Source organism: Protopterus annectens, chromosome 9.part0 (assembly GCF_019279795.1).
Source record: "Protopterus annectens isolate FY-2018-M chromosome 9.part0, PAN1.0, whole genome shotgun sequence".
In the NCBI taxonomy this organism is placed as follows: domain Eukaryota; kingdom Metazoa; phylum Chordata; order Ceratodontiformes; family Protopteridae; genus Protopterus; species Protopterus annectens.
The window spans coordinates 1,232,860,005-1,232,883,863 of record NC_056743.1 but is presented as its reverse complement, the minus strand read 5'-3'; the positions used below and the strand labels follow the sequence as shown (position 1 = coordinate 1,232,883,863).

The following is a 23,859-nucleotide window of genomic DNA, read 5'->3' as shown; positions in this document are numbered from 1 at the left end:
GACGTGTGAGAAACTAGTTTCATGCTGGCCTCTGATAGGGTCATGGCAGAGGGGACCAACGTCAGCACTGGGCAGTCTTCATGGGTATGATCCACCTCAGAGAGATGTCCAACAGAGGGTGGACAGACGCAGTTAAAAGATATTGGGTTTTTAGCTTTTTTCTTAAGAGGCAGCCCTACCTCAGTGGTGGAAGGATTTGGCCATGGTACCCTGGGCCAACAACTTGAGATGTTGGCTCTCAAGATAAATGGAAAGAGAAGACAGTTGCACAGAGTCTTCAGCAGAAACGCCTGAAAAATAGAGCACGGAGAGTGGTCGTGAGAAGCACCTGGACAAAAACATTTGTCGTGATGATTTATGGAGAATCTGCCTCACACACTGACATTTCCCTTCTTGGGTGACACAAATTCTCAAAATGCACTATAAAAGAAAAGTAAATTAATCCCAATGGTGTACTTATCTGCGGGTTCAGACTGACATACATGACCCTGAGAGCATACATTTGATATATAATGCTACTAAGAATTAAAGGCTTTGGTATACTGGCCAGACATATGGGTAATATTGGCAGGAGATCCCACAGGTTATAAATACTATAAGTGATATGGAAGGACATATTGTGCCTTTCTCAGGTTCTGTCCACACAATGGAACTACAAGACAGAGTCCCCAGTGAACCAGGGTGGATTACACCAGTACATTTCTGGAATGATCACTCCAAAGGATGTTCTCATCCTGAAAACAGAATTGAGACTGTAATGTTTAGCAAATGTATGCAGAGAAGACCAAATAGCCATTGCAGTAATTTCATCAAGTGGATGGTTATGAAGGAAAACAGTGGATGTAGCTTGAGCCCTGAGTGAGCCTAGCAGCTGTAATAGCTACCAAAATGCTGTTTTTCATGACATGAACTTAAGGTAGATTTAATCAACTAATCAAATGGGGGTGATTAGACACTCAACCATAAAATTAAGGTCTCAAGCTGGAGCTGATATGGTTAGTCAAGTCCTGTAGAGAAAATATCCTTTTGATGAAGCCCTTACAAGAATGCTGAGCAGCCAATAAATGATATGGAAAACCTTCATGAAAGTATGAAATTGCTGCCAAGTGAACCTTAATTGAGGAGTAACTATCTTCTTTCTTGTACAGCTCTGCTAGATATAACACCTCCTCCAAGGGTGTGGAAATAGTTGAAATAGGTCTGTTTGAAACACACTCTGAGAATTTCTTCTATTTACCCTTATAAATCCCTCTGGTACAGATTTTCTGTGAAGCCGTAATCAGCTCCACAACATCTGGAAGGAAGCAAGCATTCCTGACATTGCTGGAAGTAGAAAAAACCCAAGTGGTCAGATGAAAGAAATGAATGTCCAGTTGAAGCTGTCCAGAGAGGTGACTTACCAGACTGGAACTCTGCAGGAGGAGAATGAGTTTTTCCTTCAAGTGGGACCATAGTAAGAGGAACCGGGAATGGTGTGGCCAGAACAGTAATGAGAGAGTGAGTTGCGTGTTGCACATCTTGGCTTTCTGTAAAAGCCTTGGTATCAGAGGAAAGGGGGACATGCATAGAGAAGACCGGGGGGGGGGGGGCAATCATGGGAGAATACATTTGTGTGTCTTGTCTTTCATAGGTAACTATGCTGAAGTAGTTACAGCATTTAGTCTTAAACGGTGAAGCACAAACGTTGCTACAAGAGCTCTGCCACTTCTAGTAACAAAGTGACAAAGTGAACCTGGTAAACAGTTTGGGAATTGGAAATTAACTCCATTAATGGTGTCTGAAAAGGATATGCCTGCTCAATCTGCCCGCAATCACACTGGTAGACATGGGTATGTTCATTGCAATCAGAAGGCTTTTGAGGTTAGGGCACATTCCCATATTCTCATTGCTTCTCTGTAAAGGGATAAGATTGGGTTCCTCCTTGTTTGGTCAAGTAACACATGACCGCCATATCATCAGATTGTTTGGCAATGCTAGGACAACTGCCTGCATCTAGAGTACAGTTGTGTGTAGAGAGGCTTCCTTCAAAGGCCAGGAAATTTATACCATCTTGTCTGAACAGTGCCCCTCACCCTAGACAGATACATCCACTGTAACTATTGTGAGCAATATTAGTTTGATAAAGAGGGTTCTGCTTGAAAGGTTACATGCATTCATCCACCAGGCTAGGCTCTAACCATGCTACTGGGAGACAGGGGTTACAGACATCCTGTAAGATCTGCTCCTTGGGGGAGCTGGGGTCTACAGGGTATAAAACACTCTGCCTCACCACTTCAAAAAGCTTACTGAAGGAAGTGTCCAAGGTATTTGTGGAGACCTCCCCCTTGTCCAGATCTGTATCCAGAGTGGGAAAACTCTAAGGGGAAGTCAAAGTGCTTCCTCTTGCATTTCTTCCTCAGGAGGCTGTGATGCAAGTCTTTGTTTAAACTCGCTTGGGAAGAAGGTTCTCCATTTCTCACTAGTACAGGCATGGAACTCCTCTAGTCATAAGGAAAACTGGATGATGGTCACCTGAAGATGCCGACTTCAGTGGTACCTTCAGGTGGAATTGGTGCCACTGATATAACAGGGGAAAAAAGGAGCTTAAAGCAGCTCCCTTCTGTACTGTGGAATCCATTAAAGTGCTCAGAACCAGAAACAGCTTTGCCAACACAGCAAGCTCCACAATGACTGCCCACCATGAGGTCTCTGGGGCCACTGCCATCCCGAGGATCTTCTGCCTCAAAGTACTGAATGCCAAATGCTATGACACCAAAAATGGCACAGAGACCATTGGTGCTAAAGACTAGACAGTGACAGCCAAGAACCTAGTAATGGTTGGCCCTGAAATGTATGGCATTGATGTTACTGGTGCTAAAGTCATCAGTATGGAAGTGGTATGGTCTTTGGTGCACCAAGTCGTCAGATATGACAGTCACTGTCTGTTCAGTCACTGCAGGACCCAAGACTGGACCTGAAGGAGGAACAGAAGGGATGGTAGACAATATTATATTGAAGTTGGGCCTTTACAAAGACTGACATCATATACTCCCAATCCACCTCTGTGGGACTATTGAATGATCTATGAGACCTAACCAAAGCTACTGACTGAGGTCTGGAAGAAATTAGTTTGTAAAGCTCCTTCTCTGAATGGAAACTGCCTATGCTCAGTCTTGGCATTGAGCCCACTGGAGAACTCCTGTAAATGGAGGTAAGCAGGCTTGGTAAGGGTAGCCAGAGTGGGTATTTTTTGGAAAGGAGGAGTAGAAACTATGGGTGGGGTTACCTTAAGTACCAGGGAAGCCTGAGGAAATGGACTGTATTAAATTAGTGAAGATGCTAGTAACTGACAAATGTTTTTTCCACAAAAAGATTTGTTAACTGTAAAGGAGCAACACATTTTTACTCCTAATTTAGCATATGATAAAACAAGCAGGGTCTCATGATTAATTAAAATGCAGTCATACTAGCAGGAGGAGATGCTTCTGTCAAAATTATGGCAAAAGGAAAGCTACTGAACAGAATGGTGATACCACGGTGTTGAAGGAAAATGACTACTCACTTTATACTACACACACACAAAAAAGGGTAAGTTTATTCCAGACAGGAGCTGTCATGAGGTAGGGCAAGGATTCGAACCACTATAATTTTTTTTTTTTTAAATACTTTTTCCAGGTCGGTCAAAAATGTACTTGGAGGCAGATATGGCTTTGAAGGAGATAAAAGTTCTGTCAAAAGAACTCCAGTCAGCAAGGTGAAGACAACTCTATTTCCAGACCCTATACAAGTAAGAGGGAGTCAAGAGAGACTGTGCCAGTAAAACTGTTACGCTTGTTTCAACACAAAATCCTTCAGTAACAGAGAGAGAAGCCTAGCAGCTGACCAGAGGAATTAGGAGAAGCTTGGATTTGAACCAGACCCAAGTACAGTAAGAAGAACAGGAATGGAAAGAAGACCAACAGCTAGGTGAATTAAGTAAACACTGCAAGAAATTGAAGTAGTGGTCCACTATTCATTCAAACTAGTGGGAAAACTGAAGAACATGAGCTTCCTTTTGTGCCAGTCAGGAAAAGTTGGGATATGAACCACAAACTGGTACAGTGAGAGAATTACGACACTGAGCAGAATACTACTAATAAAGTGAACCTCGTAAACAGCTGGGGAATGGAATATCAATTCCACTGAGTATGGTTTATTTTAAGATGTGGGGGTGCTAAAGAATACGAATCTACTTTACTACTGTTACCCATGAAAGAACCAATGGAAAAACAACTACATTTGTATTTACATATTTTGTGTTAAATGGTCTAATGCTTTTGTATTTACATATTTTGTGTTAAATGGTCTAATGCTTTTGTAAAACGCAAGAAGCAATCTGTCCCATTTCACTTTTGCCCTCTTCATTTCCCAAATAAATCCCTTCAACTTACCATTTTTCCACAACTTTTCCTCTTGCTGACAAAAATATGCCTGACCTGAAGGTATAACTGCTTGTACAGGTATTTTACACCCCAAGCATGCATCAGAGTTTTTCAGTGAGTCAACAGCAAATACTAGAGCAGTGATAGGAAAGAGAAAGGAAATTGGAAATGGCATGAGTTGGAAACCGTTGCAGTACTTTGTCAGAAATGTAGGCAGAGTAAATAGCTGTGTCTAAGGAAATGATTCATTTCAGCTGGATACTGGATCTTAACTGCCTAGACATAGTAAGCCATTATTAAGCCTAACGTTTGACGGACAAAACAGCAATTACTAGAAAACAGAAATCAAAATCTAAGCCAACTATTGTAAAGGAGGTAAAAGAACACAAAGAAAGTCTTAAACAAATTAGAAACAAACAAAATTTTTGGAAACAATACATGCAGAATAATGTTCAGGAGGAGGAAGAGTGAGGTTTAAGGGAAGAGATAAGTTGAGCAATTTATGTACTGCTGGCATTAATGAAAATCATTAAAAATGAAACATATGCATGTATCTCCATGTCACTGATTAAAATGTGAGGATTAAATAAAAATTAAATAAATATCAAATAAAAAAAAAATCTGCATTGCTTAAACAAGAGAGAAAAAAATGGTGGGTATACTTTTACAAAGCACCATAAGTGCCTTGACTCTCCTTCCACCACTCAAATGTAGTTAGTTAAGGTAATCTACCCATATAGCTAAGGCTACTGTAACAGTGATCATGACGATGAACATAATACAGTTATGTAAGTTAGACTTTCCGTAACACTAGATGTTTGAATGATCTCTGCTGCTGTAGTTGCTCCCTCCCTCCACCCCCTTGTTTTTTTGGTTTGTTTTTATGCCAGGGTATGGACATTTCTTTGCTGTTGTTACTAACATTGCCCTTTCAGGACTCTTTCTTCTGTCAGGAAAGCTCTGAATGGCTTTGAGCCCAAACTTGTCTTTTAGTTAGCTCTGCTCGAGCTGCCTGACACAATTTGTGTGTGGCAGGTGCCCTGAAGCTTTGGAATCTGTCTGGGTGTTACATCCTTGGCAGGATACAAGTCATATAGCTAAGACTACTGCGGTGATTAATATGATGATCATCAAATGGACACACAACCCAGAGTACTGTGTCGTTCTTAATTTATACAAAGATGAGAGATGGAAATAAGGAAACCAACCACAAAAGGTCCTCAGTATTGCATACAAACTTCCATGGAAAAAAAATGCAGTGAAAACTAAAACAGCTACTTACCCTTTAAATGTATTTACAGACAATAAAAACTTGTACTTTGTCAGTTTTCTGACATCCAAGGACCAATGAACCCTGAACTCATGGTAGATTTCAGACACACACAGGATTCTGTGAGCCCTCACAAGTAGTAGAGGGGGTCTTCTTGCTGGCAGATCAGGCCCTTTTAGGCACTAGAAAGAGAGAGAGAAATTTTTTTTTAACATACTACCTACTACCAGCATATCTTTAAAGGGATATCAATCAGTAGTTCAGCACTGCAGAACCCCTACAACATGATGGAGCACAACAAAACTTTCCAGCAGTGCATTTATAAGTCAGGTACACTGTCCACCATGTTTTTTCCCTGCAACTCTGCTATTCCATTACACTTAACCAGTGATGAAGCAATTGCATCCCTTAAAGGAAATCACCAAGGAAAACAGACTGGATTCACCTAACTTAATTTCTTATCATTCTTATTAGCCCACTGAATACACAAGTACCTGATTTGGTTGAAGTATTATTATACTATACAGATCAAGGAAAAAAGAAACAGCAATCATAGACTAAGCCAACAAATCTTACCTGCAACAGGAACCCCAAAACCAACTAAAAGATAAAGGGGACACATTGCCCAAAGCAGAAAAGGCTCTGAAGGAAACGTACTAACTGCAGAACGTTGTGTAAATCTCAGGCTACAATTTTTGGTATTGGTAATGCACCCTGCAATTCTGCCTCAGTAAGTAACAGGGACTATTCTACATGCCAAGTAACGAGACTTCATCCTGCAAGTAAACTATGCTCACATATTGCTTTACAGGCATACACAGGTAATCTATACATTTAAGAAGCAATACTTATAAAATGGGCAGCCTTCACACTCTCTGACAGCTACCAGATATCCTCAAGACTTCACCACAAATAATATTATACATACAGTAAACTGTCAAGTTAATTGGAATTCAAGCAACCGGCACTCTACAAGCGATAAGAAAAAAAATATCGAAGAAATACAGTTAAACCTTCATGTGTTGCACTTTCGGCCCCCCTTCCCCTGCAGAAACGTACCTTATGTTTTTAGAGTTTTAAAAAAGGAAGATAGGAATACATTCCCTCTCTCCCCAACCTGAGAACAAGTCAAACCAAACAAATAGCACAGGCTACAGTATTAGGCCTATTTTTAATAGTAACTCTCAAGCAACCAGAAACTACAGTTACCCGGCATCTACAAATCCTCATGGATACTGGTTAACAGAGTTTACTTATCACCATCATCTTTCGGCTGTTCCCATTAGGGATCGCCATAGCGGATCATCTGTTTCCATTTCTTCCTGTCCTCTGCATCTTGCTCTGTCACACCAACCACCTGCATGTCCTCTCTCACCACATCCATAAACCTTAACCTTATCTTAGGCCTTCCTCTTTTCCCATTACCTAGTAGCTTCATCCTTAGCATCTTTTTCCCCAATATACTCAGCATCCCTCCTCAGCACATGTCCAAACCAACGTAATCTTGCCTCTCTAGCTTTGTCTCCAAACCTTCCAACCTGGGCTGACCCTCCTGTCCACCCTCGTCACATGCAGTGCAAATCTTAACATCTTTAACTCTGCCACATCCAGCTCTAACTCCTGCCTTTTTGTCAATGCCACTGTCTCCAACCCATATAACATAGCTGGTCTCACTACCCTTTTGTAGTCCTTCCCGTTCACTCTTACTGGTACTAGTCTGTCACAAATCACGGACACTCTTCTCCACCCACTCCATCCTGCCTGTACTCTCTTCTTCACCTCTCTTCCACACTCACCATTACTCTGAACTACTGATCCCAAGTATTTAAACTCATCCACCTTCACCACCTCTACTCCTTGCATCCTCACCATTCCTCTATCCTCCCTCTCATTCACACACATATATTCTGTCTTAGTCCTGCTGACCTTTATTCCTCTTCTCTCTAGAGCATATCTCCATCTCTCCAGGGTCTCCTCCACCTGTTCTCTACTCTTACTACAGATCACAATGTCATCTGCAAAATCATAGTCCATGGGGACTCATGCCTGATCTCATCTATCAACCTGTCCATCACCACTGCAAATAAGAAAGGGCACACAGTTGATCCTTGATGTAATCCCACCTCCACCTTAAACGCATCCGTCACTCCCACTGCAGACCTCACCGCTGTCACACTACCCTCGTACATATCCTGTACCACTCTTACATACTTCTCTGACAATCCCGATGTCCTCATACAATACCACAACTCCTCTCTAGGCACCCTGTCATATGCTTTCTCTAAGTCTACAAAAACACAATGCAACTCCTTCTGACCTTCTCTGTACTTCTTCATCAACACTCTCAGAGCAAACATCGCATCTGTAGTGCTCTTTCCTGGCATGAAACCATACTGCTGATCACTAATCATCACGTCACTTCTTAATCTAGCTTCCACTACTCTTTCCCATGACTTCATGCTGTGACTGATCAATTTAATCCCTCTGTAGTTACTACAGCTCTGCACATCATCCTTATTCTTAAAAATCGGTACCAAAACACTTTCTCCATTCCTCAGGCATCCTCTTCACTTTCCAAGATTTCATTAAACAATCTAGCTAAAAACTCCACTGCCATTTCACCTAAACACCTCCATGCTTCCACAGGTATGTCCATCTGGACCAACAGCCTTTCCACTCTTCATAGCTATCCTTACTTCCTTCCTGCTAATCCATTGCACTTCATGATTCACTATCCCCCACATCATCCAACCTTCTCTCCCTCGCATTCTCTTCATTCATCCACCCCTCAAAGTACTCTTTCCATCTTCTCAACACACTATCCTCGCTTATGAGTATGTTTCCCTCATTGTCCTTTATCATCTTTACCTGCTGCACATCTTTTCTAACTCGGTCCCTCTGTCTAGCCAATCGGTACAGGTCCTTTTCTCCCTCCTTAGTGTCCAACCTTTCATACAACTCTTCATATGCCTTATCCTTAGCCTTCGCCACCTCTCTCTTTGTCATGCACCTCATCTCCTTATACTCCTGTCTACTTTCTTCATCTCTCTGACAATCCCACTTCTTCTTTGCCATCCTCTTTCTCTGTATACTCTCCTGTAACTTCCTCATTCCACAACCATGTCTCCTTGTCGTCCTTCCTCTGTCCAGATGTCATACCAAACACCTTTCTAGCCGTCTCCCTTAAGAGCTCTGCTGTAGTTACCCAGCTATTTGGCAACTCTTCACTGCCACCCAGTGCCTGTCTTAACTCATCCCTGAACTCCACCTCACAATTACCCTTTTTCAACTTCCACCATTTGATCCTTGGTGCTGCCCTCACACTCTTCCCTCCTCTTCTTGATCACCAATGTCTTCCTACAAACCAACATCCTATGCTGCCTAACTACACTTTCCCCGGTCACTTTACAGTCTCCAATCTCCTTCAAACTGGCCATCCTACATAAGATATAATCCACCTGTGTGCATCTTCCTCCACTCTTGTATGTCACCCTATGCTCCTCCCTCTTGTTAAAATACGTATTCACCACAGCCATGTCCATCCTTTTCATAAAATCCACTACCATCTAACCTTCTGCATTCCTTTGTTTAACACCATACCTACCCATCACTTCTTCATCCCCACTGTTCCCTACACCAACATGCCCACTGAAATCTGCTCCAATCACCACTCTCTCACCCTTGGGTACAGTCATCACTACTTCATCAAACTAAGAGTTTAATGTAATAAGCAAACCTGACTCTGCCTTCTGCAATAGTCATGTCTTCCCGATTAGCTTTTTTTCCTCATTTCCAACTCCAACTGAATAGTTTTTACTGCAAAAGAGTAATAGCACTGTACAGTTGAATTTCAGCTTAGCATACTGGTACTGCACTTTTTGTTCACTGAAATTTGAAAAAGAACAGCACTTCCATGTGTACAACACTGCAAAGCTACTCATTACAGTTTTTAAAATCAAACTATAACAGGTTTACAAGCACATTCTTTTCTAAAAGAAAAGGGATACAACCTCTAAATATTGGTATAAAAATAGAATGCAAAATTCCTTCCAGCAATTTAGAAATTTTAGAAATGTTGCAAAACTCTATGTTAAACAAGACGAGCAAACATACTATACCAATCTAAAAACAAACATCAAAACAACTCAAAATGATTTTGGTCATCACTAAAACTACAACACCCTGGCATGATCACCATTCCCTCTCCAAAAACAGGGAATACGACAGACTATCCCCACACAGTTTAATTCCTACCTTATACAATCAATATTATCTTAGACACTAATATATCTGCCCCCTTCTCTACCCCTGTCCAATCAAAACTACCCACAGCTCTATGATTTTAGTCCAGTATCCACCTCACTCAATGAAGTTGCTGCTTAAACTAAAAACTATCATCAGACTACCTAAAAATGGGTGCAGATGTCGTAGCCTTCCCTGTGGCCATACTAATTAATAGGTCCATAGCAGAAAGATACATCCTATCACTTTGGAAGAAATCCCACATCATAAGACTGTACAAATACAGCACATCTACAGAGTTTAATAACTACAGACAAACAGGAATTCTCTCCCCTCTCCAAAATATTAAGAAATGCATTTATATACAGCTGATGCAATACCTATTCTAAAATAACCTGCTCTCAGAAACATAACATAGCTTTAAGGCCCCATCACAGGACCGCTACTGCTCTACATTTTACCAATATAATACAACAATGTAGAAACAATGGTCTGTTTATGTCCGCCACGTTCTTAGACTTGTCAAAGGCATTTGATACCGTCTCACACCAGCAACTACTCATTCAACTCTCAATAGGACTTTCACAAAACTCCTTATCATGGTTACCTATCTGGAAAACAAGCCGTTAAATGGTAACGAACCTACTCTTTCAACCAGTTACTATAGGTAGGTAATAGGCTATCTGCCCAAAGGCATTTAAAAGGCTAGCCGGAATGTGTTGGCTTTCGCTGCCCCCTTAAATTAGTTCCCTGTGCCTCTGTTCGGCAGAGCCACTGAAGTGATCCCCGGGGTAAACTTTTCCCATCCACTCGTCAAGGTTTCTCTTGAAGAGTGTTAGTAAGGAAGCTCTGCCTAATGTAAATTGGAATCTTGTTCCAGAGCATGGGAAGTCTCTGGGACAGGAATCTATCCCTCCAGCACATCCTATTTATTGCTGTGGTGAGGTTTAGATCCCTAGAGCGTGTGGCTCGAGGGGATATGGTTTTCTTTAGGCGGAGCATGTCCATCAATTCTGGGTTGGACATGGCCTTGTATGTCAGGCAGAGATCACCTCTGAGTAGGCACTATGCAACCAAATATAGCTGGAGTTTCTTCAGTCGAGCTGCATAGGGCATTAGATCCTCTTGGTGAGGTACTTCTGTGGTCTTTCCAGCTGTTGCAGGTGTCTTGTAAGGTACATCCCAAATGGGGAGTTGTACTCTATGATGGGTCTGATGAGTGTTGCGTAGAGGGGCACAATGACCTCTTTTGATCTGGATGCAAACCCTTTTGTGATTAGGTGGGCCACATAGAAAGATTTTCTAACCACTTTGGCAATGTGATTATTAAAGGAGAGATTACTATCTACTTGGGTTCCCAGATCCCTTATTACATCTTCCATATTTAGGGAGCTACCACCTATGTGGTAATTTGTGGGTACTTTGTTTTTTCCAAAAGGGATGACTATGCACTTTTTGGCATGTAGCTTTAGGCCATGGTTTTGACACCAGGTATCTGTCTCGGTGAGTCTGTGTCAGCCGGAGAGTCAATTATAGGCCCCTAGTTTGCAGTTGTCTGTGAACTTAGTCAGCCATAGTCCTCCTGTGCTTGTCTGTACCTCTGAGATGTACATGCCGAGCAGGAGGGATCCTAGGACTGAGCCCTGGGGAATGCCACTTGTAACCGGTTTAGAGTCAGACCTAGCTCCCACAACTCTTACCATGTGGATTTTGTCCGTGAGCCAGTTGGCAACCCATCTCATGACGTTGGGGTTTATGTTCAGGCTGGTGAGCTTGTCTATAATAGCAGAATGGGGAATGGTGTTGAAGGCCTTTGCGAGGTCTAGGTAGGCTGTGTGGACCACTTTTCCCTCGTCTATAGCCCTGGTAACTGTCTTCAAGAAGTCCACCAGGTTTAGGAGGCATGATCTGCCCTTAAAGCCGAAGAGCTGAAGGTAGGGTCCAGTGTTTGGAGGCTCCCAATGTCTCTGTTAATGAGATCCATGATGATGTGCTCCATAGCCTTGCAGACCAAGCTAGTCAGGCTTATAGGGCAATAGGTTCCCGGGGTCTGTTGTGGCTCCACCTTTGTGAAGTGGAATAACTGCTGCTGTGCGCCACTCTATGGGCACGTAGCCTGTGGAGAGGCTGAGTTTGAACAGTGTGTTTAGGTGAGGGGTCAGTTCATCTTTGAGCTCGTGCAGGATGCAGCCTGGGACATCGTTCGGCCCCACTTATGTTGTGTTTTTGGCTATGGAGAGGGCTGTTTTAACCTGAGTGTCTGTGATTTCAGGGGCACTACATTCTTCTGGTATGGTTATGGGCCCTTTTGGGAGAGAGAGGTGGGCTGAAGTTTGCACTGAACCTGTCTGCCAAGATGTTGGCGATATCGGTCGGTTCTGTGTATTTTGTGCCATTCTGAACCAACTCAGAGTAGATCTGAGAATTGTCACTTAGATTCTTGACATAGCTAAAGAATGCCTTGTGGTTATCTTTGGAGTCCTTGACAATTTTTCTTTTGAAGCTATACTTGGATGACTTTATGAGGGATCGTAGTTTCCTGCCGATACTGATCAGGGATGTGTTCCCTTCTTGGGATTTTACTCTTTTCTGTACTAGTTTCCTCCTCCTATTGTATAGCTTGTTTATGGCAGGGGTCCACCAGACTGGTTTCCTTTTCTTAGAGGAGTGAGTCCTGGTTTTGCTTGGGATAGCACGATCAATGCATTCTTGTGGGTGCCAGCAGAGGGCATTAGTAAAGGATTTTGCAGCTTGGGCAGCGTCACCCTTCAGCATGGGGGATTTGAAACTTTCCACCTCGGTCTTAAGTAACGTGAAGTTTGCTTTTGAAAAGTGTTTCACAGTGGTTTCTTTGACCGGGGGTGGGGGTGGAATGTGCATACCCAGAGTGACTAGTTTATGGTCAGATCTAACCAGCGAAGGGGTTGACCTCGGGTGTGGAACACCGGTCGCCCATGTTGGTGATGACCAGGTCCAATATGTTGTCATCTCTGGTGGGGGTGTTGACCAGTTGATTTAGGGCATTTGAGTTTATAAATTCTAGGAAATGCTGGGCAAGGGAGTTATTACTTGAGAAGTTCTCCCAGTTAATGTTTGGGTAATTGAAATCACCCAATATCAGGGTGTTTTGTAGGACCTTTATGTTTCTCAGTGTTTCCAGAAATGCGGAATAGGGGTCCAGGGATGATGGGTGATCTGTAGCAAGCTACAATTTGAATTGCAGTTCTGCCCGTTGTTAGTTGCACGTGGATGATCTCTGAAGCATCGTGCTATGCCACTAACCTGGAGGTGTGGGTATCCTTGATGAATATGGATATGCATCCACCTTTTGTATTTCGGTCTGGGTTTTGTGGCTGAAATGTATGGTATGAGTTGTAGCCTGGTAGTGCTGGGGTGCTCTCTGGAGCCTTAAACCAGGTTTCTGTTACTGCACATACATCGATTTTCTCCATACTGAGGAGTGCATCGAGTGTGTGCATTTTGAGATTTAGACTTCTGGATTGAGTAGCATTACCCTCAGTTTTTTGTTACTTGTGCTACTTACGGCGGTGGATTTGTCTTTTGAGCCTTGCCTAAAAAAGGCACTATGGGGGTGGCAAGAGCCTTGGCAAGTATTCGAAAGCCTAAGGGTGACAGATGCAAGCAGTTTCTAGTGAAGCAGCATGGCTTGTCGAGCATGTCCTCCCAGGCTGACAGACACTGGATCCCCTTTGAATGACACCAGAAGCTTAGCCAATTGTTGAAATTGATAATTATTTCTTTATACCGTGGTATCATTCTTGGTGAAGGCAGGATGCTACTCAGGGTCAGGGTCATACCGGCCTGGGCTACGTGATCACAGAGCTCTTCCATGTCTCTTTTCATATAGTCCAGGGAGGTACAGCTCAGGTCATTCACACCACCATGGACAATGACAGAGTGGTATTTGTACTTTAAAATGGCCAATAAACTAATTTCTGGGCTGAAACCACTCCTCCAGGGACAAATAGGCTGCTCAAAGCTCTTCTCTCTCACAGGTGAACAGAGAAACTTCCTTCTATCCAAGGAAGGTATGGGCAAACATCAAAATGTGTAACACAGCCCTGAATTCAGCACTAACCTGAAAACTGGACTATACTAGCTTAGAATGGCGGGAAACAGTATATATATATATATATATATATATATATATATATATATATATATATATATATATATATATATATATATTCCCCCCCCCCCAGAAAATAAAGCAGATACAATGAAAAAAAAATCCTTCAAATGCACAGAAATATCTATCACACTTGAGTGTGTAGCCTACATCAGTTAAACAGGTAATTTAAACACAAAAACAACTTTGTTAAAGTGCAGACAGTAAAATAAGTACAATATGTAGCTGAAACAAGCTTTTTAAATCACAGAAATTCTAAAAAAAAAGTGTTTTAGGCAGAATTAGCTAAAGGCAGCAAGAAAATGCAGAAAAATGATAATCACTCCAAAGTCTCTCTCTTGTCTCTCTGCTACTGTAGAACTCTGCAGGGCACCAGGCAGGAGCTTGCTGAGCTGTATACAAGCACAAAAACCTTGCAAATGCGTTTTTTTATAGCAAGGGAAATTAAAGAGAGAGAAATTAGCCCAAAATGGCCAATAAACTACTACTTTCTGGGCTGAAACCACTCCTCCAGGGACAGATAAGGCTGCTCAAAGCTCCCCTCTCTCACAGGTGGACAGAGAAACGTCCTTCTATCCAAGTAAGGTATGGGCAAACAGAACTGAATTCAGCACTAACCTGAAAACTGGACTATACTAGCTTAGAAAGGCGGGAAAACAAGTATATATATATATATATATTACAGAAAATAAAGCAGATACAATCAAAAAAACACTTTAAATGTATCCCTCAGGGCTCTATCCTGGTCCTCTCCTATTTAATATAGTTAATAATTTTCGCACCTCCACTCACCATGCTAGTTTTGTTCAGTATGCAAATGACTCAACATCAGTGTGTAGCCTCAACAATAAACTCCAAGACAATACCCAAAAATCTTTCTCCTTTGTAGAAACCTGGCTCAAAGAATCAAACCTCCTACTCAATCCCATTAATGCTTTTTACCTCAAAAAGTTGCCAGAATCAAAAGGAATCATTTGCCATAAAGTCTGAAAATACTGTCATTGAAACTGTAACTCTCAGTAAACTTCTAGGCATCACAATAGATGACAGTCTCAAATATGGCCAGCATATACTACACACCATTAAATCTATACATCAGAAACTAGGCTCCCTTTATAGGACCAATGGATTCCTTACAGATACTGCAAGAAAAACTCTATAGTCACCACTTTCTTACTGCCAACTCTCTTATAGGCCACTCCTATCCTAATAAACTTAATACTCACAGAAAGAAACACCTCCTGCTACAATAAAATAGCTAAATTTGCCACCACACTCTCTCTTCCTCAGAGGACCCACCATTGCCATAGGTTAAACCAATTAAACTGGCTTGAACTGCACAACTGCATAACGTATTCACAACTAACTACAACAAATTCATCATCCAGAAAAATGCCCTCCACTAAAAGCATATTACTGCCTAGTATCCAGAAATGGACCTCTTTTTTTCTAGTAACAAATTCTTACTATTCGCAAATTAAGTCAAATAATGTTGCAGGAGACTCGCTCTACTCCAAGTACATCGTTAAACTTTGGAATAGTATCGCCACACAAAAAATTTCAAACTCAACAGTTTTAAACCACTACTTAAACATCTTAATCAATCCTAGTCCTGCACATTGCTCACTACCATGTTAAGACTTTGTGTTTACCGTACGATACTCAAATACTATCCTTAAGCAGAATACTCTCAACCTCTCACTGTAATGACAAAACAATTTTTATGCATAATTGCTGACTGTACAATCCAATAATTTGCATATGGCCTTTCTCTATTACAACTTCTACCCCTGTAAAATCTTAAAATGTGTACATGTAAGTACTGTATGTGCATAAATGTAAACGGAGAAATGAAACAACTCTGTTTAACTGGAATCAAATATAATGCAATGTAAACAAATGGAGCTTTTTCTCCCCAGACCTCTGCTGAAAATGGGTACTGCCCACTTGGACTTTCCAGGTTAACAAATATGTATATCAATAAATAAATAAATAAAAGACGGGGGAATTTCAAAGGTAAGCTGCCAATCATAACATTTATCCTTCAAGGACCCTATAATACAAGCACATGAACAGTACCAAATCAAACTCAGGAAGATGGTGGAAATGGTTCAAAGCTACTTAAAATACTACATTCTGAAGAAAATACAGTTGGGTAAGTAAACTTACCATAACAGTAGATGTTCAAATAACTGCTGCTGTAGACTAAGGTATATGGACTGTATCTTGCACAACATATAACAGCTGCCCAATTTCCAAAGTTACTGGGCAAATTCCACTCACCTAAACAGTTAGCTCGAGTTGAGCTGACTAAAAAGACAGGTTTGGGTTTCAAGCCGTTCAGAGCACTCATGCCAATGGAGAAAGAGAGACTGAGCCCTGACAGGACACTGCTAGGAATAACAAAGAATCTAAACCTTGTCATCACAATGAACAAAACATGCTGGAGGGATAGGTTCCTGACCCAGAGACTCCCCAGACTCTGGAATAGACTGCCCATACATATCAAGCAGAGCGCCTCTTTGGCCCTCTTCAAAAGGAAACTTGATTCGATGGGAAATTCATCCCGGGTATTACGTCAGTCGCCCTGCTAGACAGGGGTCCAGGGAAGTAAATACTCTGGGGAAAAAATAACCAGGGAATTTTAATGGGTAGGCTTGTATAGGGCCCTAGGGCCGATAGCCTAGTAACAACCTGTGAACCCCATGAAGCTAATGTTCACACCCTGGCATAAAAAACACACCCAAACAAAGAGAAATGAAGGGAAGAAGTGGATACTGCAGCAATGATCATTTGAATATACACAGTTATAGTAAGTTTACTCACACACCTGTACTACGTTCTCCATATCAATCACTTCTGCAGTACCTCAAGCTATATGGGCAAATTACTACATCTTAGAATAACTCGGAGGCAAAAGAATGGTGCTGTCAATGTCTGACATTAGACATGGGGGAGGAATCTAGCTTTCACAGCTTCGTAAAAAAAAAAAAAAAAAAAAATATATATATATATATATATATATATATACATACATACATACATACATATATATATATATATATATATATATATATATATATATATATAGAGAGAGAGAGAGGACAAAGTTGCTGCTTCTAGAATACTTCGAGTCCAACCCTTTTCAAAAAGCCACAGATGAAGCCCAGGTCCTGGTAGAATGTGCCTCGACCTTGCCTGGATAGTTTTGTTGTGATGGAAGTAACAAAAGGTAACAGCCTGCGACAGCCATTTGGAAATATTTTGCTTGAGCTAATAGTTTAGGCACATGGAAGGTGCCCTGAAGCTTTGGAGGCTGTTATATCCTATGCAGGATATAACTCATATAGCTTAAGCAGCAGTGACCAATATAATGACCAGTGGTGCTACTTTAAACAACAGTTGAGCAAATGGTGTAGAGCAAAGATGTGAAAAGTATCTTACCCCAGCTTTCCAGCAGGGTGAAGAAAACAGATGAATTGACTGGTAGAGCCAATTTGGAACTCCCTTTCAGGATAAAACTTGGGCCCTAACAAACAACCAATACTTCTGAACAAAAAGATATCTTCCCCTACTAGATGGTCTTCAGATCTGAGACTGGTAAGAAGAGGCGAGGACAGTTTTGCAAAACATGAACTTCGATCCCATCAAATCAGGGAGTTTGAATGGGGAATATGTAAGCCCATCAACTATAAAATTCAAATTTCAAGATGGAGAGGGGTCTTTTAAAGTTGGGAAGCGATGAAGCACTCAAGAACTTCTTTGCTAGACAATCATGGGACACAACCCTGCACTCCACAAGCTCAACAGGAGTAGAAATAGCTGACATGTGCAGCTTTTTTTCCTGTGTCCTTTTTGCTTCCTCTGGCTTCCCCCACTGGTCCATTCATTCCCCCATACTAGTGACATATCCAGTACAGTATACAAGGAGCAAATATTTCCGGAAAGGCTATTATTTAAAGCAGTAAAGAATGCTGCCTGTGTCCTCCTCCTGCATCCTGGCAGTTGAGGTGTTTTTAGGAAGGCCAAATATCAACTCACCCTCTTTTTCTAAGCAAGAAACTGCTTTACTGAATTATCACTTATGACATAGGGAGTCATACATTGACATAAATAAAAAAAAGAAAACATACTGACATATTTGTAGTTGCAAACATACATCACTTATAATCTATCCAGTCGTCAGTCAATCATTACATAGCTCATTCAAATCCTGCCTTTTTAAACCTCATTCCTCCACCAAAACGTTATTCTGCATGTACTGTTACCACAATTCCCATTTTTTCTATGTAATTTGTTCCCACCCTTTTCTAAAAATCCCATTTCCAATTAATTAAATCTCTGTTACTATACTCGCTACTTCTAGTACAGTTGTTTTAGACTTTTATTTCCATGTTCTAGTAATTGCTTTTTTAGCAGGCACCATAATTAGACTCGGCAAGGTCTTGCTATGTCTAGGCAATTCTGATTCTGTATCATACCTCAAAAATCATTTACTTAGTTATACCAATTTGCTCAAGCAGTATTTTTGAGAGTAGTCTGCAGTGAATTTTTAAAGTCTGCCAACTCGTTACACACTCAAAATGTTTCCAGTAACCTCATTCTTCCTTATTACACCCTCCAACATTTACTTGAGGTATAAAAATACCTATGTAAACACTTCCAAGCAAAGATCCTAAATCTTCTAGACTTTGTTGCATATTTGGGAGACATACATATATCCCCATTGTTTATTTGTAAAGTTGCTTATCCAGTTTCTCTTTCCCAATCTTTTCTAACCTCCACTGATTGATTCTTATAGTTATCATGCAATATTTCATTCTTTCCTTCCCTCTTTCTCTCTATCAAGGTGCAAGATAACTACCAGGTTCACCGGAAACATCCCCTAAAGCACACTGCACATATTAGGCTCATACAATAGGCAGTCTGAGTCCACTCAATCCACCCACCATTTATTTAGGACAAACTGTGTACTACACCTCTACCCTTGTGCTTTAAGTGTTAGGAGAATCCAGTCTTCTGCATATATTTTAGCCTGTACACTAACTAGTCTGAAGACAACTGCTTCAGTGCCCTAGTTTGTAAGCAATAGCCTTACATTTTGTAAACCTTCCTCCGCTGACATCCTGTTGGTCAGCTTTTACTCGCTACGTCCTAATGGACACTGAAATTTACTCATACTGCTCTTACTCAAACTATTTCTCTCTCTTATTTTTCTACACTTCTACAATTGCTATTTCCGTTATTTATATTCTCACATCTTTCTTTAGTGGAACTACATGCCTTCAAGGAAGTCACCCTTGGTCTCTTCTTATTTCTCCTTTGCCTGAGCCAGTTAAAACCACTTTCAGCTCTGAGCTAGTATTTGTGCACAGTCAACACTGATTCAGTGCACTCAACTGTCTGTGTTTTTATTTTGCTATAAAACTGCCCCTGCAAGCAAATACATATGTATGCAAAAGTGAAGTCTGCAGTTTGAACACCAGTCAGTAGGCTACATTTTTAAGTAAATTATAAATATTTTGGTATGCACTAAAAGCATACTACTGCCCTAGTATCCAGCAAGGGAGCTCTTTTCTAGTAACAAATTCTTACTACTCACAAATTAAGTCAAATAATGTATTAAAACAAAGAACTTTGTCCACAACAACAGCTCCATTTTCTTCGACAACAGTCGCCCCACTAATAGTTTCTCCTTTAACTGTGCTCAGTTCATTGTTTTTAGTAGTCTAATGTCTCCCTTCCTTCAGTTTACTTCTCTTCTTGTGTAACCACTTTGAGTTTTGAGCCAGTATTTTCCCAAAGCTGCGCTACTGCATTCTGGCTTACTTTTTCTCATTGTTTTGCTGATCTGTGGGGGTTGGAATAGCCTTTGGACTTTGCATGTCAAAGTCCAAAGAAACCTCCTTAAATTACACACTTGTTCAGTCAAGTGCAATATTTTACTGTATCGCCATTAGTTAGGTCAAGGTGATATTGAACTAACTGTCCTACTAAAACTATGTCCTTGAGGAACAAAATCCAGACTATCATCTACTAGCTCAGAGGCCTTTTAAACTGCGTTGTTCTTGTTACTTATCTCTTTCTCAGCTGTTTATGTCAATCATTCTTTTTTTTGTCTCTGCCAAGTTTTCAACCCACTTCATTCACCCTCGCTACCACTTCCCTCCCCTACCCCCAATTCTCACCCCCTTACTCTACATTTATACTTCCATAGCATCACCCCCGTATTCCTCAAACCAACACAGTCAGTTCCCTCCAGAAGAAATCAATCAATAGAACTGCTCCCAACAGTAACACCCACTCTTGTTTACCACCCAAGACTCTCTCAAACTACCTTAATCCTTGCCCCCATAACTATCACATTACATCTCTACAACCAACCCAGTGTCCTCCTTATGTTTTCTAATCTTAATTTACAACAAAGATAAAACCCAAGTTAAACAAGATGCTCCTAACTCAGATCCCTCCTCACTCTACTGACCATCACCAATCATCAAAAACACCTCCTTTAAATACTTAGGACTTCAGCCAATCCTCACAGAGAATATCAACATCTACCCAGCCTGCCTTTCTCCATAACACCCTATATCTACAAACAAACCATAGCTGATTTACTATCTATAAATATCACAGAACTAAGTATCCAAATTTGCAATCAAATACCAAACCAACACCAAAATATAATTTCCACACTCTTCCCTCTGTAAAATATCAATTAACAAAATTAGCAGATATTCACCCCAACCCAGGTCCCAATGCCCAGAAAAAAAACTCCACTTCCAACCCCAAAATATACCGGTCACCTAATACATCTCAGCAAAAACAGAACCCAAACTCGCCTCCTAATTATGTGCAACAAAATCCATGACATACATGCCTACCTTGCCTCATATACTCTGGATGTAGTTAAATGTATTGAAACTTGATTAAAAAAAAGAAAATAAAAAGATGAGCTCACCCCAACACAATATACTCAGGCATGACAGACAAAACAAGCTTGCAAGTGGTGTAGCAATCATCCATAAAAATTCCCTAACCATCACCTTATTTCTGCGGGAAATACCTAAATTTAACAATGCTGAACTAACACTACTCTTAAAAATCAGCAAGAAAATTTTATGTTTAACAGCAGTTTATATACCACCAGGGAATAACTGACACCTGCTGAAAGCATCGTGTATTGGATATCTCAACAAATTAACCATGAAACTATAAATACTTGGACACTTAAAAATAGACTAGCAACTCAATTTCCACTAACCACACTGAATCCATAAACTTGTTCAACAGTCAACCACACTTACTATAAATCAATAAAACTTTAAGGAGACATAACATTAGAATGGATTCTTACAAACTGACAAAAGTAGGCTGCCTCTCAGACAGCTTAAGTGACCACATACCAACATATACTATCATAACTTACCATAATCTAGACAAACGTATTATCTACAATCAAATACAAAATACAACCAATTTCAGCAAAGATATTTTCAATGAAAACAAAATGTAACTGGAATGTACTTGGGACAATGCAAATAGATACTTCTGTAGAACACTAACATATTCTTAAAGACCTTAAAGAATCTAGCATCAGTACGTAATAAGAGAGCAAAGTCCAACTGTGTACCATGTCTGACAAAAAACTAAACAAAAAAAAATCATGACAAAAAGGATAAAGCCTGGAAAAAGGTGATATAAAAATAGATCTCAAAACGGTTCCAGCAATTTAGACATCTTAGAAACATTGCAAAACTTTATATCAAACAGGATAAGCAAAGATACAATACCAACCTACAAGCCAAACAGAAAAACCCAAAACTTTTTTGGTCATCACTAAATAAACTACTGCACCCTCGCAAGACCACCACTCCCTCTCCAACAACAGACAATATAACAGACTATCCCCACGCAGTTTAAGTCCTACTTTATACAATCAATAGTCTCTCTCAGACACTAATACATCTGCCCCCTACCCCTTTCCAATCAAAACCACCCACAGCTTTTCAATTTTAGTCCAGTACCTACACCTTGCTTATAAGGAAGTTGATCTTTAAACTAAAAACTACTTCCATAGCTGCAGACCAACTACCATCAGATTACCCAATAATGGCCACAGAAGTCATAGCCTTCCCTGTGTCCATACTAATTAACAAGTCCATAGCAGAAAAACATGTCCACTGTGGAATAAATCCTATATCATACCACTGCACAAAGGCAGCACATTTACAGAGTTTAATAACTACAGACCAATAACAATTCTCTCCCCCTCCAAAATATTAGAGGAATGCATCTATATACAGCTGATGCAATACCCAATCTCAAATAACTTGCTCTCTGAAATACAACATGGCTTTAGGCCCTATCACAGCACCACTAATGCTCTACTACATTTTACCAATATAATCAACCAGCATCGAAACAATTGTCTGCTTGTGTCCATCACATTCTTAGACTTGTCAAGGGCAATTGATACCATCTCCACCAGCAACAATACTCCTTGTTGTGGTTTCTTGTTACCCATCTGGAAGGAAACAAGGTGTTAAATGGCAACAAACCTACTCATCTTTCAACCAGTTACTACAGGTGTCCCTCAGGGCTCTATCCTGGGCCCTCTCCTATTTAATATGTTTACTAAAAAACTCCACTAAACATGCTAGCTTAGTTCAGTATGCAGAAGACTCCTAATTAATATGTGCAGCCTCAAAAAGTTCCAAGATGGCTACACACTGAGTAACAGCTTGTTTCTAGCTCTCCCAGTGTGGAAACAGAAACTCAGCAGAGAAGGCCCGTAGACTTGTGTTTAAGGGTGAATGTCAGTAACTGGCTAGTAAGTACACTGCCTGGATGCCAGGAATGAAGAAATACAGAAGACCTGGAAAAAATCAGCTACAAAAAGTGAGGCAGAAACACTGACTAGGGAGAGTTCTGCAGCTGTTTAGCAAAAAGTAATGCAACCTTCAGACAGGACTTCCAATAACCTACAGAATAATATAAGACAACTGCATACAGACCTGGTTAAAATAAACAAAACACTGACAGAACATATCAACACGAACAACAAAAGTCTGGAACAAATGTAAATAGCTTTAAACAAATATTCAGATGAGATGATAAAGCTGCAAAAATCAAAGGTCAAAATGAAGGCAAGGCTGGCTGAATATGAGACTGCTCAGGAAGAGATGTTTCAAAAAATAGCAGAATCAGAGGGCAGAGCACATAGGGAAAAATTGAGATTTTCAGCTAAACCAGAGAAGCTGTTAAGAAGCAGACTGCATTAAATTTATGAAAGCACAACTAAGCAACTGGACCGGTATTCCACAGCAAGACTTTAGTTGAATGGGCACATTGTGTGTATCTTCCAATTCTATCTATAAGAAAGCAACCTAGACCTTTAATAGCTAGAATGCAATTCTTCCAGCAGAAAGAGTTGATTCTGTCAAAACTGTGGCATAAGGATAAAATACTAACAGTAGAAGACAGCAGAATGTTTGTGGAGAATGATTACTCATTGTACACCAGGCAAAACAGAAATAAATTCATTCCTCTATTCAGAGAATGTTGAGATGCAGGTGTGAGATTCAAACTGCTGTAACCAGCTGTCTTCAACGTATTCTTCCCTGAAGGAACAAAAATAATTTTTTGATTAAGTGCATGCTAAGGAAATATAAACGTTTGTCCAACAAAAACTGAGCTGTGAAACAGAAAGTGGTAATAAAGACCACAGAGAGACTACACCTGTGAAACCTTTTCCAGTACTTCCACAGAAAATGTTGGAGAGATGGAAGGGAGCA

General features: G+C 40.6%; 1 protein-coding gene across 1 annotated transcript in view; it reads right to left on the bottom strand.

Annotated features, from left to right (window-relative positions):
* LOC122810939 (poly(A)-specific ribonuclease PNLDC1-like) overlaps window positions 1-23,859 on the bottom strand; it is a 125,770-nt gene that overhangs the window by 54,986 nt on the left and 46,925 nt on the right. The window contains exon 2 of the mRNA XM_044082468.1: window positions 5,683-5,852. Within this exon, the coding sequence (XP_043938403.1) occupies window positions 5,683-5,852 (170 nt within the window). The remainder of the gene's footprint in view (window positions 1-5,682; window positions 5,853-23,859) is intronic.